The sequence below is a fragment of the Lepus europaeus genome, chromosome 12 (assembly GCF_033115175.1).
Source record: "Lepus europaeus isolate LE1 chromosome 12, mLepTim1.pri, whole genome shotgun sequence".
Classification (NCBI taxonomy): domain Eukaryota; kingdom Metazoa; phylum Chordata; class Mammalia; order Lagomorpha; family Leporidae; genus Lepus; species Lepus europaeus.
In genome coordinates, this window is record NC_084838.1 from 21,961,592 (window position 1) to 21,976,047 (window position 14,456).

A 14,456-nucleotide genomic window follows, 5' to 3' on the forward strand; every position below is an offset into this window, starting at 1 on the left:
GGGTGAAGGTACCACCTTTCCAGAGTTAGTGAACACTGGAAGTAGAGAGAAGAAAGGGTGGGGGAGGTGAATCATTTAAGACAACCTAAGTTTAATGTTTATAGACATCCTAGTGAAAAAAATGAGTGGATAAATAGGATCTGAAACTTGGAAGAGACAAAAGTTTGGGTGGATATGTATGAAATTGTTAAGGGAGAATGTATAGTATGCAAAAATAAGCCTTAAATAAAATTAATTAAACATACAGTTAGGCATTAAAAAGGGTTGTTTTGTTTTGTTTTTATTAGGAGTGTATGGTGACGTACATCGAGTGAAGATTATGTTTAATAAGAAAGAAAATGCCTTGGTTCAAATGGCAGATGCAAATCAAGCTCAACTAGGTATTAATAATTAATTAGAATAATAATAACCTGCCCCCTTTTTATGTGAATTTACCTTCAAAGTAAGCAAATGACATAGCTAATGGGCATATAATTGAGTGCCTCCTTGTGATAATGTCTTCATTACTGTCTATAATTGTATTTTAAAATGTCAAAAAAATTTCAGTTCCCTTCAGTTTGTCCATTTGAATATGTTGTTATTGTCTAGACTTTTTAAAGATTTATTTATTTATTTGAAAGGCAGAGTTACAGAGAGAGGAAGAGAGATCTTCCAGGGGCCGGCGCTGAGGCATAGTGGCTAAAGCCGCTGCCTACAGTGCCAGCATCCCATATGGGTGTGGGTTCGAGTCCCGGCTGCTCCACTTCTAATGCAGCTCTCTGCTGTGGCCTGGGAAAGAGATAGAAGATGGCCCCTGCACCTGTGTGGGAGACCTGGAAGAGGCTCCTGGCTTTTCTCTCTCTCTCCCTCTCTCCCTCGCTCCCTCTCTTCCTCCCTCCCTCTCTTCCTCCCTCCCTCCCTCCTCCCTCCCTCCCTCCCTCCCTCCTTTGACTTTCAAATAAATAAATAGATCTTTAAAAAAAAAGAGAGAGATCTTCCATCCGTTGGTTCACTCCCCAGATGGCTGCAACTGCCAGATGGCTGAGCCAGGCCGGAGCTAGGAGCTTCTTCCTGGTCTCCCTCATGGGTGCAGGGGCCCAAGCACTTAGGCCATCTTCTACTGTTTTCCCAGACCATTAGCAGGGAACTGGACTGGAAGTGGAACAGCAGGGACTGAAACTGGTGTCCCCAGGGGTGCCATGATGATTAGAGCTTTGACTCTAGGATTTTTCTACTAAGTGTAAACTATCACTCATGACTTATTTTGTTTCATTTTATTTGTTTCTTTTCCTTACAAATTCAGTTTTCTAGGACTGTTGTGGGGTAAAAATTTGGGCAAACTTCCTAATAATAGTTCAAGAAAGTGTCATTCAACAGCCTCACTGTTAAAGGGGGCAATTAAAATATTCCTGTTTAGCATGAGAGACTCAAATAGAGTTTCTGTCTCTCAGCTTCAGCCAGGTCCGGCCCCTGACAGTTGTAGCCAGTTGAATAGTGAACCAGTGGGTGAAAGAACTCTTTGTCCCTCTCTCTCCTCCTGTCACTTTGCCCTTCAACTAAATAAAATGTCTTTTTAAATGTTACTATTTAGATTTCTTAGAAAAACACTTTGAGATAAAACAAATATATTTGATAACCATTGCATTAGCCCCCATAATATTCTAGGCATTCTGGAACTTCTTAGCCTCTCCTCAGAAGATACTTACTTTTGGCTTGGTTAGTTAGTTTTTTTTTTTTTTAAAGTGCTTTCAGTATAATAAAATAGATAGATATTCCTGGGAATCTATCTTAATACCCAAACTTTCCTTATTTTCTTCCTGTACACCAGCAATGAACCATCTGAGTGGTCAGAGACTTTATGGAAAAGTGCTTCGTGCTACATTGTCTAAACATCAGGCAGTTCAGCTTCCTCGAGAGGGGCAAGAAGACCAAGGCCTGACTAAGGATTTCAGCAATAGTCCCTTGCATCGCTTTAAAAAGCCTGGTTCTAAAAACTTCCAGAATATCTTTCCACCATCAGCCACATTGCATCTTTCTAACATTCCGTATGTACCTAGTAAACTATTAATTCATTTAGATTAGATGATTGATAACCTGCAGTGTATGGTTTGGAAGAGGTTACAACTCTTAAAGTATTCTTTTTTTTTTTTTGACAGGCAGAATGTATATTGAGAGAGAGAGACAGAGAGAAAGGTCTTCCTTTTTGCCGTTGGTTCACCCTCCAATGGCCGCTGCTGCTGGCACATTGTGCTGATCCGAAGCCAGGAGCCAGGTGCTTCTCCTGGTCTCCCATGCGGGTGCAGGGCCCAAGCACTTGGGCCATCCTCCACTGCCTTCCCGGGTCATAGCAGAGAGCTGGCCTGGAAGAGGGGCAACCGGGATAGAATCTGGCGCCACAAGGCGGAGGATTAGCCTGTTAAGCCATGGCGCCGGCCTCTGAAAGTATTCTAACTTAGTGGTTGTTCTAGTCACCAGTTTCTTGTAACATTAAATATTTGCTATCATGCCTTACAATCATTTTGTCATTCATGCACCCCACAAATGAGAGATACCACTGATTTAAAATTTTCTTTCAAATAGAGAATTTGAAGACAGTTATCTTTCATTTACAAAAGAGCATATTAATAATAAGTGTATGTATCTAAGAATTTGTTAAGAATGAATTCTATGCTTTTTATCTGTAAGTGGTAAAGCCTAATACTAATAATGTTTATTTCTTAAAAGCTGAAAGTTTCTGTGACCACTCTGTTGGCCTCTGTTAACCAGTGTTATATTGGATGTGTTCATTAATTATCGTTTAAACCAGTGATTGATGAAATACAATCCGTGGTGGTTTTATATGGTCTCTGAGCTAAGAATTTTTATGTTGTAAAATAATTGGAGGGAAAAGCACAAGAAAAACATTTTGTGATTTGGAGAAGCTATTTAAAATTCAAGTTTCACCTTCCATAAATTTCATGTAACAGAGCTACACTCATTCATTTACATATTATCTGGCTACTTCTGAGTCACAACAGCAAAGCTGAATAGTTGCAACAGAGAGGATGTGGTTCACAAAATTTAAGATATTTACTATGTAGCTCTTGAGAGATCCCTGTTTTAAATCTTGAAATACTTGTTCTACCGGAATGGCGGTCTTGTGTAATTTAGACAAATATATGTAAGGGAATAAGCTTTGGAAAGGCGGGATGAAAGCTTTGGATAGTGTATGTGAGTGCATAAAATTTAAAAGACCAAGGAGGTTGGACAGAGGTAAAATTCTAGAAGATTATTTATTGAGAATGAGAACAGGAGCTGATTAGAAAGGAAACTAATTCCAAATCTGTGTTGAATACCAAGTGTCCCTGCTGATCTCTAGCATTTAGGTCATGGTGAAAAACCTTTCAGCTGAATTGGGCAATGAATTAAACCCTATGCTACTTAGGAAAGCAAAGGAATTCACTTAAGAAAAAAAATATAGGTTATGTGGGTCTAGAAATTTAGCAGCTCATCACTAGAATAAGGTAAATAGGCAACAATTAGATACTGTTCCATGCGCCTGCCATTAATAACATCTTAATAGAACACATTATATAATAGGAGTTGTTTGCCAGTTGTAACCTACATAGGATGTGCAAGTAGAAGAGGAAAGAACATCATTAAAAAAAAAAAAAAAGACTTATTTATCCATTTGAAAGGCAGAGGTTCACAGAGAGAAGAGATCTTTTGTCTACTGGTGGCTTAACCTGTGCCACAATACTGGCCCATAGCAATTTTTTTAAAAGAAATTATTTATTTTATCTGAAGGGCAGGCTAAAAGACCAACACAGAGAGAGATCTCACATCTGCTGGTTCACTCCCCAAATACCCATATTAGTTGGCTGGGTCAGGCCAAAGCCAGGAGCCAGGAGCCAGGAGCCCGGAACTCAGTCAAGGTCTCCCTAATAGGGAGAGAGTGAGTTAGGTCAGAAACCCAACTACTTGAGCAGTCATTGTTGCCTCCCGGGATGTGCATTATCAGGAAGCTGCAACCAACGGCAGAGCCAGGACTCAGACCATATGGGATCTGTGCATCCCAAACAGCATCTGTGCCATGTCCCTACCTGCCCAATACAGTTTTTTCCCCAAGATGAACATAACATAAATTTAATCATTTTAAAAACACTTGTAAGTGTGCAATGCAATATAAATTTACATGATGCTCGTTTACATTATTGTACAATCATTGCCTTTATCCATCTGGAAAACTTTTTCATCATCCCAAATTGAAACTAGTCAGTGATCAAGTTCTTCCTAATTTCTAGCCCCTAGTAACCACTATTCCATGTCCTGTCATTTTCAGTTTATCCACAGTAATCTTTGAAGTCAGGTCATTTTATTAATGAAACTGAGGGTCAGGAAAGTAACTTACTGAAAGTGATATACCATTAAATAAGGAATAGAATACGAACCTCAGTCATGACAGATCATCCCAAAGCTTAGCAGTGTAACACAGAGGGCTAAATGCTCATTGTCTCTTTCTTTTGCTGTGAATCAGGAGTCCATAGGTGGCTTCCCTGGTTGGAAGCTGAGAGCCTTTGCCAAAGGTCCAATCAAAATGCTGGACCAAGGGTATGATCATGTGAAGACAGATAACATCACTTCTTCATTATCCTAAGGGTTGCAGAGCGCTCTCTATTCAGTATGAGGGGGGACTACCCAAGAACATGAATATTGGGCAGCAAGAGTGATTGTGGAACCTTCTTGGAGTCTTGCTACCATATATACTCATTCAAAAGTACCCTGAAAGCAACTGAAAACTTAGAGCTCTAGGCTAGAGCAGATAGGTCAGGACTAGGGAAGTAGCTTTGGAAGTACCAGAGTTAATTAGTGAAGCCAGTAGTATGTTAATAATCACTTTGAGAGAAGAAAATGTTGACAGATCTATTTTGTCCTTTATATTCTACTGCAGGGATTGAGACAAAGTTCCATGGTTTGGAGACATGTATGTGTTGATCTGGAATATCTTTCATGGCATTTCTATACCATGTGTTCATTATGTGGTATTAATGATTCTGTTTGAAATGTTAAGTACTCCAGAAGTTTGATGATTGTTCATCTTTGCTTCATTTGAGAATTGAAGCTAACATTCTTGATTCTTGGTGGTGTTTTCACAGGCCTTCTGTTACAGTGGATGATCTGAAGAACCTGTTCATAGAAGCTGGATGTTCAGTGAAGGCTTTTAAATTCTTTCAGTAAGTCATTGCTTTCAAGAAATAGATTAACAATGTTTAATATGGTATGCAGATTTTTAGTGAATGGAGTCTTCTGATAGGGGAGGAAGATTTGCAAGCAAAACTAATTGTAAATACTTCTTACACCATTTTCAGGAAAGATCGCAAAATGGCACTCATTCAGTTGGGATCTGTGGAAGAAGCAATCCAGGCCCTCATTGAACTTCATAACCATGACCTTGGAGAAAATCACCACCTCAGAGTTTCCTTCTCAAAATCTACAATCTGACCTTCCTGTGAATTTTCCCCTAAAACTGGACCATAACTTCAGTAAAACCTTCAGACTTAGATGGAAGCAGCTCAAGACCAATTCTGCCTCTTTCACAAAATAACTTTCTGAGTTCGTTATTCAAGTATATTGACAAAAAAGTCAAGAAATGTTCTTTTTTTCCACCCCTACCCCCATCATTATGTGATCAAAGGTTTGTTTTTCCTTTGAAACAAGGTTTCTATGAAAATAACCTTCAGGAACAAAAACCAGGAAAAATTCTTTTTTCCAGTAATTTAATTTCCTACACTAAATTAGATTTCAAGAGGACAGACTTTCTCTTGATGGATCCAGACCTTCTTTTAGTTTGGGTCCAGATCAGCCTTATCCAGTGTTTCTAAACTCCTTTGTACTTTGAAAAATTTAAACATATGGACTTTTAAAATCACTTGATGTAAGTAATTTAAATCACTTACAACCAAGTTTTTAACTTTGATTCAGAAGTTTAACCCATGTAGGAAATTATGTCCATTTATAAATTATGTCAAATATTTGCCATAGATTGATGGTTATTAGATATAAACACATTGTATTGGGAGCAGATCTGTAAACTTACATGTTTTCTTTCAATGATTCCTCCCCCTGCCCCAACTGTACGAACACTCCTTTGAATACTACGTGTCTTAACTTTTTAAGATTATTTGGAAAAATGAAGTCTCAACTGTCCCCAGGGAAATTAAGTGGAATCCAACCAGGATCTATTCAGATGTCAGAGTAATTAATAATTTTATCAGAAAAATCATATGTTTTAAATTTCAAAAGGACACTTATTTGTTGAGTAACACAATCTAATCTTCGGAAAATTTCAAAAACAATCCTACTTACAAACTACTTTTTTATCGTTTTCAGAAAAAAACGTTTATAGTCTTAAGGAAAAATTCAGGTCTATCATGGTTTGACAGATTTTTTAAAAGTTATTTTTGGTAAGGTCTTCTTTTAGAAAAAAAAATCTCAAGGGTTTTTTGTACCACTATAATCTCTAATACTTATTCAGAATTACTGTGTATTTACTTAATTTCTTCTTATGTGCCTTATTATGTGCTTAAGATACAATAGGTTAGAATTTTATCTAAATATCTTGAAAGCTATATTGTGGGCTTGGTGAGCATTTTGGGTTTCTTTTTTTCCCTTTTTTGGTAAAGATTTTAAAGGGTTTTTTATTGCAATTTTAAATGCTTTTCAATAAGTAATAGTTTTTATTCAAATTTTTGGTGCTTTGGTGTAGAGACGGGCTGGGGAAAAGTGAGTGGTGGGGGAATAACTCAGTGCATACCTGTAGGCCTCTTTCCATTGTGACTGATAGCGGTTATTGCCAGTGTCACACACCAATCTGGGGCTTTAGAATTCAATCTCAGTTTCCAGATCATGTCTCATTTTTATTACCCATCAGAATTTGTCTCAGGGTTACTTGGTTCTTCTCTGTACTCAAGTGAGAACTTGCTTTTCTTTCTTAATGTAACTTCATTACTGATGCCCACATATTTGGAGTGTGAAAAGGTTGGCTGTTTCTCATACTCTGAACCTTTGTCTCTCTTTGGTTGAATGTAATAGTACATTTATTGGTTCAGTGATTGTGTGATGTCAAATTGTTTCTTTTTAAGAAGAAACTTTGCTTTTGTAAATTATTCCTTTTTTTTTTTGAAGCAGAATTTGTCAAAGGGGTCACTTTTGTCCACCCCTTTTATACTTTTTTCAGAGTGACTCATCTCAACTTTTAATATAACATCAATTTTTTTTTTTTTCCCACCATTGATTTGAACATAGGGAGGTTTTTACAAAACAAGGCTGCAAAAGATCTTAGAGATTGTTTAAAAGCAGAATAAGACACTAAGTTGTGACCTTGTGACCTTTCGGATACATCAATTTAGTGTTAACTGGATAGAGTATAATAATCGGTCTAGATGGAGTTTTTTTTTTTTTCCACTTATAAAATATACTTTTACCTAAACACTGAGTCGGAAAGAGGAAACAATTTCTTTGAGAAATCTCCCCAACTTTGCTCATTTTTACACTGGCACTATTATAATTTTCAGTGGCATGTTAAATTGGACTATTTCATTTACTTTGAGTTAGAAATCACTGTATAATTCTTGGTTCGTGATTCTAGTAACATCCAGCGTAAGTGTAGCAAGTTACCTATGGCAGAAAGGAGATCACAATGGTGTTGAATGTAATTTTGAAGTAGGGAATGGCCTTTTAAATCAGAGAGAACATTTGAATCCTCTGCAGGGATTTGTGTAGATACTTGTGTGCGTGCGTGCGTGTGTGTAACAGATAAGTGTATACACAACATACACTCTTCTGATGTTGTATATACATATGCACATTACATACATTTTAATTTATTGACAAAGAAAACTTAACCAAATTAAGATTTGGAGAAGTGGCATATTCTTATTTTAAAAGAGCATGTTTGAAGCCATCGGTTTGTGTCTAAAATTAGCTGTAGCACATGGATGTTGTCCATATTGAGCTATTTGCTGTTTGAATTACAGAGGTCTACAGTATTTGTGTTGGTGTAGTTTTTGTAAAAAGACTCAGAAAAAAAAATCAGGGTGGTGGAAAAACTAGATCTGTGTATTGTTTTGGCATGCATTTATTCCATATCTTCTAAGCAATGGTTTAAACTCGGTCTTTTAAGTTTATTTACTTTAAGGAGTATTATCATATCACTTTTCAAAATATCTTAACTTTTACACAACATATATATATATATCTTCAGGACTGTAAAAAATAGCAGTACACATTTAACAGTAACTATTCGTGCCTAAATGTTTTACTTTGAGATTGGAATGACTTGCATAGCAGTAAGTATCATGCATTCTTTAAGACAAAATATTACAATTATAATCAGTTATTTGTAGCAACGCTTCTGCTTTTGCTGTTGGAAGTTGCAGAGCTCACAGTTTGGAGACGCAGTGTCTGCTGGCCCTGCAGGCTTCTCTTTTTGGCCAGGTTTGCCTGGCAAACCTGTGGGGTTTGCTTCAGTTGAAGAAGTAGCGCTTATGAGTCTGTGTGTTCAGTTTCATAGAAAGTTTTCAAAGTCTCCATGACATCAGGCAGTAGCATTTATAGATTGTTTCTCTCTTGTTCCCATTTAACGTTTTTGGGCAAAAGTGTGGTTCCTCCCCCTCCCCTAGCCAAGTTCTCAGCCTATCTCTTAGAAAACCTAATGTGTACTGCTATTTTTCAAACCAAAAAGAGAACATGACTAAGCGTAAAGCATTCTTTTTAGCCTTTCCTATGTCTTGATCTATTGTTAACAGGAATAAAACTGCCAGAGTTAAAATATTCTATTGTGCTAAAGAAAATAACAATTCAGATTGCACAATTTTAAACAATAACTCAGCTGTCTTTTGAAAGAGTTGTGTTGTTGTCTACAAGACTATTTGCAGTCTTTTTTCAGAGCAAATTCTTAACAGCTAGTTGTAAATGGTTTAAAAAATAGAAAGTTACTCATCTTAGTTTTGGGGTTTTATAGAGAGAAAAACAAAACAGGACCAAAGTTTATGTGCCTTCTTCAGTAGTCTTAATTGACCTTTTCTTCCTATTTGAGACTTAGGTAGTATCAGTATTCTGGTTTTCAGGAAATATGTACTATACAGTTTTAAAAGAACACGGTCCCACAAACTGTTCATACAAACAAAGCGTTGTAACTGTGTAAATGAAGCCTCAGTTACGCTTTCGCCTTCAGCACATGATATTCATCACAGCGCATCGTTCCCATCCGAGAACAGAGCCAGCTGCTCTCAGTCTTTGTGGTAGTCTCACCTTCGTTTCTGTAACCTGAGGCTTGTGTTCCAGAGAACAGGGATATTTATCTGGTCCAGTGACCTTGGTGATAACAGTCATGATTGAAAGCTGCTTGTGGCGAGCTTAAGTCAGCACTGTCTTCAGATTTTTGTTGTTAATTGTTACATTATTTTCTTGGATCTATGGAATAGTTGTAATAACAAATATTTAAATAGCTATTTTTTTATGTCATTAAACAAATCATACTCTGACCTTTTTCTTTTCTCCCCTTACCATTGTTACCCAGATCTTTTAAAATTCCATCCCAAGTCCAGAAAATACTAATTATAAAGATTGCTGACTAAGCAAAAGTTTTGCATCAAAATGTCACCTCATTGCTCTGACCAAAGACTGACTCTTCTGGTTGTAACTCCTCTCTGCAAAGCATTTCCCCAACCTCCTTTCTGAAAGAAGACCCAAGGCAGAGTGGCCTTTGCTTTCTGTTTCCTATTGATGAATAGACTACTTGGAGAAAAAGGGAGTTTAAATGTGAACAGAATGTTTAGGATGGCAAGGTTTGATGGGCATTTTCAGTACTGTATTTAAGAAAAAAAAATAGCACAGCTAGGAGCCTCTGACACTGTCTCATGTTTTATGTGGTCCATAAAATTCCCTTTTTTGGTTTATAAGAATGTTCATCAAACAGAAAAAAAAATGCTGTAAATATTTATAACAAATTTTTTTTAAGCCAGGCCAAAAAAAGAGAAAGAGGTTTTTGGGAACAAGTTAACATATAAAGTGGTTTTATATAAAACATCAATTGTCTTGTATATTTTGATAAGCATCAGTACCAGCTTTCATTTGTAACACGGTTTGTGGCGTTGGAAGAAAAGGATTCTGTGATTGTTGAAGTGAATTGTTATAAATGCAAAGAGATGATAAAATATTAAAAAACATATTTTCTAAATGCGTAGTGCATGGTTAATTCAAGCTTCTGTACATTACAGTATATTCCATTTTCATTCAGTTTGTATATTTGCTGACTATTACTTGATATCTCTAATCTCTTTTCCTAACAGGTAAAGCATTGTAGCATGCCTTTTAATAAATGTCATGACATCTGTACTCTCTTAAAATTTTTCTGTGTTCTTGTCTATACTTTGGGTTTCCCCTTGTCTTACCTGTAATTCTAATGATGTCATATTTTCTTTCTTTTCCATAGCCATCCATCTAAATTTGTCATCGAGAATAGCAAACACATGTTACAAACAGGGAGGGAGGAGGGGGGTGTGCAAGGGAGGAGGAATCTACTAAGTACTCTTTTAATTTAGGGATAATTCTCCCATTAGCACAAATCCATGTTAGCATGCTTGCTTGGCCTGCTTGCTCTCATTCTTTCTCTCTCTATATGTATGTTGCCAAGCTAGAGTTGGAACAGTTTCCAGTTCAGTTTTTGTCTTGCCCATGGAATTGGTATACATCCACTTTAAGACATGAGATGTGACCTCAAACTGAGTTTGTCCTTTTAATTAAAGGGTAACACAGCTACCAGCTTAGGCTGTATGTTGTTTTCCCTTACACAAATGGTTTGCTTCTCAGTTCTTTGAAGAATTGATGGATCGGAGGGGTTTAAGCTATCCTAGTTAACCTTTTACTCTAGGATCTCTTGGATGTGAAAATTAATTTTTAGTGGAATAGAAAATTTGGTAGTCACTATTGATGCATAACCTCTGTAAATGTCACTAGATAAATATTTATTTTAGCATAAGAGGCAGTTTTTATCAAGAAAATATACAATAATCACAATAAGTCAAATGAGGCATAGCTAAATTTGGTCGGTTGTGAACTGCTTCTTTGCACTGCTTCTAACCCTCATTAAGAGGCATGCAGTTTTGAGTGTAAAGGGACATAAGAGACCAGCTAGTTCACTTTCCAATTAATTTCAGCCTCCAGCCTAGAACCTAGGTCTCTCTGACTTTAGTGCCTTCTGTTGGCACCCAGATGTTGCAGTCCTGTGATACCAAGCGCTGCTGATGTCATGGTTTTGTAGGCCTGTACACACTAATGGGAAGCTTATGTGTTCTGAAAACTACAACGAGCAATTTACTCGTTCAAGACACTGAATCTGTGGTGGGAGTGTTCTCTGCCTAAGGACAAAAATACCTACCTACATAGCAAACAAACTAAAATTGTAGTGTCATGTTGTATGTTTGGGAAAACTTGAAAAATGTTAAGTGTATTTTGCATTTCTCACAGTGATGGAGGCTTTCCTTGCGTCACAGACACCATCTTCTCCCCCATGCTCTCAGATGGTCTGGCCTCTGTGTGTGTATGTGTGTGTCCTAATCTCTTAGTGGACATGATCCTTGATTGGATTAGGATCTGTGTGATCTCCTTTTACTTTACTTACTTTACCCTAGCTTCCTGAAAATACAGTCAATATTATGAGATACTTGGGGTTAGAATTTAAACACGAACCTGTGGGTAAGGGACCCACAATTTCATTCCACAGCCCTACTTAATACAAATTACTCAGGGCCCGCATTGTGGTACAGTATGTTAAGCCACAACCTGCAGTGCTGGCTTTCTGTATGGATGCCAATTTGTGTCCCTGCTGATCCAGCTCCCTCTAAAGCACAGGGAAAGCAGCAGAAGATGGCCCAGGTGTTTGGTCCCCTGCCACCCATGTGGAAGACCTGGATGAAGCTCCTGGCTCCTGGCTTTGGCCTGGTCCAGCCCTGGCCTTCTTGGCCACAGGGGGAGTGAACCAGCAGATTGGAAGATATCCCTCCTCTAACTCCACTTTTCAAATAAACTAAATTAAAAAAAAAAAAAAAAGAAATTACCCAAGGGCAGGATTGTAGCTCAGCAGATTTAGCTGCCACTTGGATTACCCACATCTCATGTTGGATTGCCTGGGCTGTAGCACTTGGGAGGTAGGTGATGATGGTCCATGGGCTTGGGTTCCTGACACTCACATGGGAGGCTGGTGGACGATACCTCTCTCCCTTTCAAATAAAGACAATTTTTATTTATTTACTTATTTATTCTTAGTTACTTATTTTTTTGAAAAGAGTTACACAGAGAAAGAGGTCTTCCATCCACTGGTTCACTCCCCAGTTGGCCGCAACGGCTGGAGCTGTACCAATCCAAAGCCAGGAGCCAGGAGCTTCTTCTGGGTCTTCCACGTGGGTGCAGGGGCCCAAATTCTTGGGCCATCTGCTTTCCCAGGCCATAGCAGAGAACTGGATGGGAAGTGGAGCAGCCAGGACTCAACTGGCACTAATATGGGATGCTGTCACTGCAGCCAGCGGCTTTACTCACTAACAGCGCCAGCACTGCCCCCCCCCCTTTTTTTTTTAATTCAAAAGCAAGATTTATTTAAGTCAGAGACCTCCAGCCAGAGTAGCTTGGATGGGGGCTCCATGAGGGGAAAAACCTGAAGGGGCTGGTGGTACTGGGGTTTTTAAGCAAAGTTTTGGGGAAGAAAAAAACTTGACAATCAGGATGGCATTCATCTACAAGACAAAAACCAAGTTATTTATTTATTTGACGGGCAGAGTGGACAGAGAGAGTGAGACAGAGAGAAAGGTCTTCCCCTGCCGTTGGTTCACCCTCCAATGGCCGCCATGGCCGGCACGCTGTGGCCAGCGCACCGCACTGATCCAAAGCCAGGAGCCAGGTGCTTCTCTTGGTCTCCCATGGGGTGCAGGGCCCAAGCACCTGGGCCATCTCCACTGCACTCCCTGGCCATAACAGAGAGCTGGCCTGGAAGAGAGGCAACCGGGACTAGAACCCGGTGTGCCAGCGCTGCAAGGCGGAGGATTAGCCTATTGAGCCGTGGCGCCGGCCAAACAAATTACTTTTTAAAAAATTTATTGAACTCACCAAATACTGATAGTACCAGCAGTTGAGCTAGATGTTGGGAAAAATATGAAGAGTTAAGGACATGGTGATTTACCCTTTAGAAGTCTATAATGTAAATCCTAAATCCATGAATCAAATAGTTTTGAACTCATTTCAGTAGGAAGTTTCCAAAATGGGTTATGAAGTCTTTCTATGTGATTCTAGTCATAATAAATATGGCTAACATGTTGCTGCAACTAATTAGAAATATATAGGAAAACATACCCTGTGGTATTTACACTCATCTCTTACAAATAAGCTATTGCACAGTAATGATTTTTTTTTTTTTTAAGGTTTATTTATCTATTTGAGAGGCAGAGTTACAGACCGGCAGAGGCAAAAAGCGGTCTTCATCTACTAGTTCACTCCCAGATGGTTGTAACGGCTGGTGCTGCACCAATCCGAGCCAGGAGCCTCCTACGGGTCTCCCATGAGGGTACAGTCACCCAAGGACTTGGGCCATCTTCCACTGCTTTCCCAGGCCATAGCTGAGAGCTGGAAAGGAAGTGGTGCAGCCAGGACTCGAACTGGCGCCCATGTGGGATGCCAGCAGGGCAGGTGGCACCTTTACCCACCATGCCATAGTGCCGGCCTTGGTAATGATCATTTCTATTTTTTTTAACTTTTATTTAATGAATATAAATTTCCAGTGTACAGCTTATGGATTACAATGGCTTCCCCCTCCCATAACTTCCCTCCCACCCACAACCCTCCCCTCTCCTGCTCCCTCTCCCCTTCCATTCACATCAAGATTCATTTTCAATTCTCTTTATATACAGAAGATCAATTTAGTATAAAGATTTCAACAGTTTGCACCCACATAGAAACACAAAGTGAAAAATACTGTTTGAGTACTAGTTATAGCATTAAATCACGATGTACAGCACATTAAGGACAGAGATCCCACATGAGGAGCAAGTGCACAGTGGCTCCTGTTGTTGACCCAACAAATTGACACTCTAGTTTATGGCGCCAGTAACCACCCTAGGCTCCCGTCATGAGTTGCCAAGGCTATGGAAGCCTTCCAAGTTTGCCGACTCTGATCATATTTAGACAAGGTCATAAAAGACAGAGTGAGGATAGTAACCAATGATCCTAAGAGTGGCTTTTACCAGGTTTGAACAATTATGCAGCATTAAGTGGGGAAGAGGACCATCAGTACACACAGGTTGGGAGTAGAGCCATTGGTGGTAGAGTAGAGGTTATGATTACAAAGGAATGAGGCCCAAGTACGCTAGACAGGGTCTAGAACAAAGGAGTCATTATTAGAGGAGCTAAGAAAGGTGCTGTCTAAGCTACAATTAAGTTTTCTGATTTAG

The 14,456-nt window shown here is 38.8% G+C and overlaps 1 protein-coding gene across 4 annotated transcripts in view; it reads left to right on the forward strand.

The window, feature by feature from the left end:
* Positions 1-10,348, forward strand: part of PTBP3 (polypyrimidine tract binding protein 3) — a 110,570-nt gene extending 100,222 nt beyond the window's left edge. For all 4 annotated transcript variants that reach the window (XM_062207749.1, XM_062207745.1, XM_062207747.1 and 1 more), the window contains 4 exons: positions 288-380; positions 1,808-2,024; positions 5,115-5,192; positions 5,328-10,348. In XM_062207749.1, coding sequence (XP_062063733.1) covers positions 288-380; positions 1,808-2,024; positions 5,115-5,192; positions 5,328-5,460 — 521 coding nt within the window. In that variant the 3' untranslated portion in view covers positions 5,461-10,348. The remainder of the gene's footprint in view (positions 1-287; positions 381-1,807; positions 2,025-5,114; positions 5,193-5,327) is intronic.
* The last annotated feature ends 4,108 nt before the right edge of the window (positions 10,349-14,456 follow it).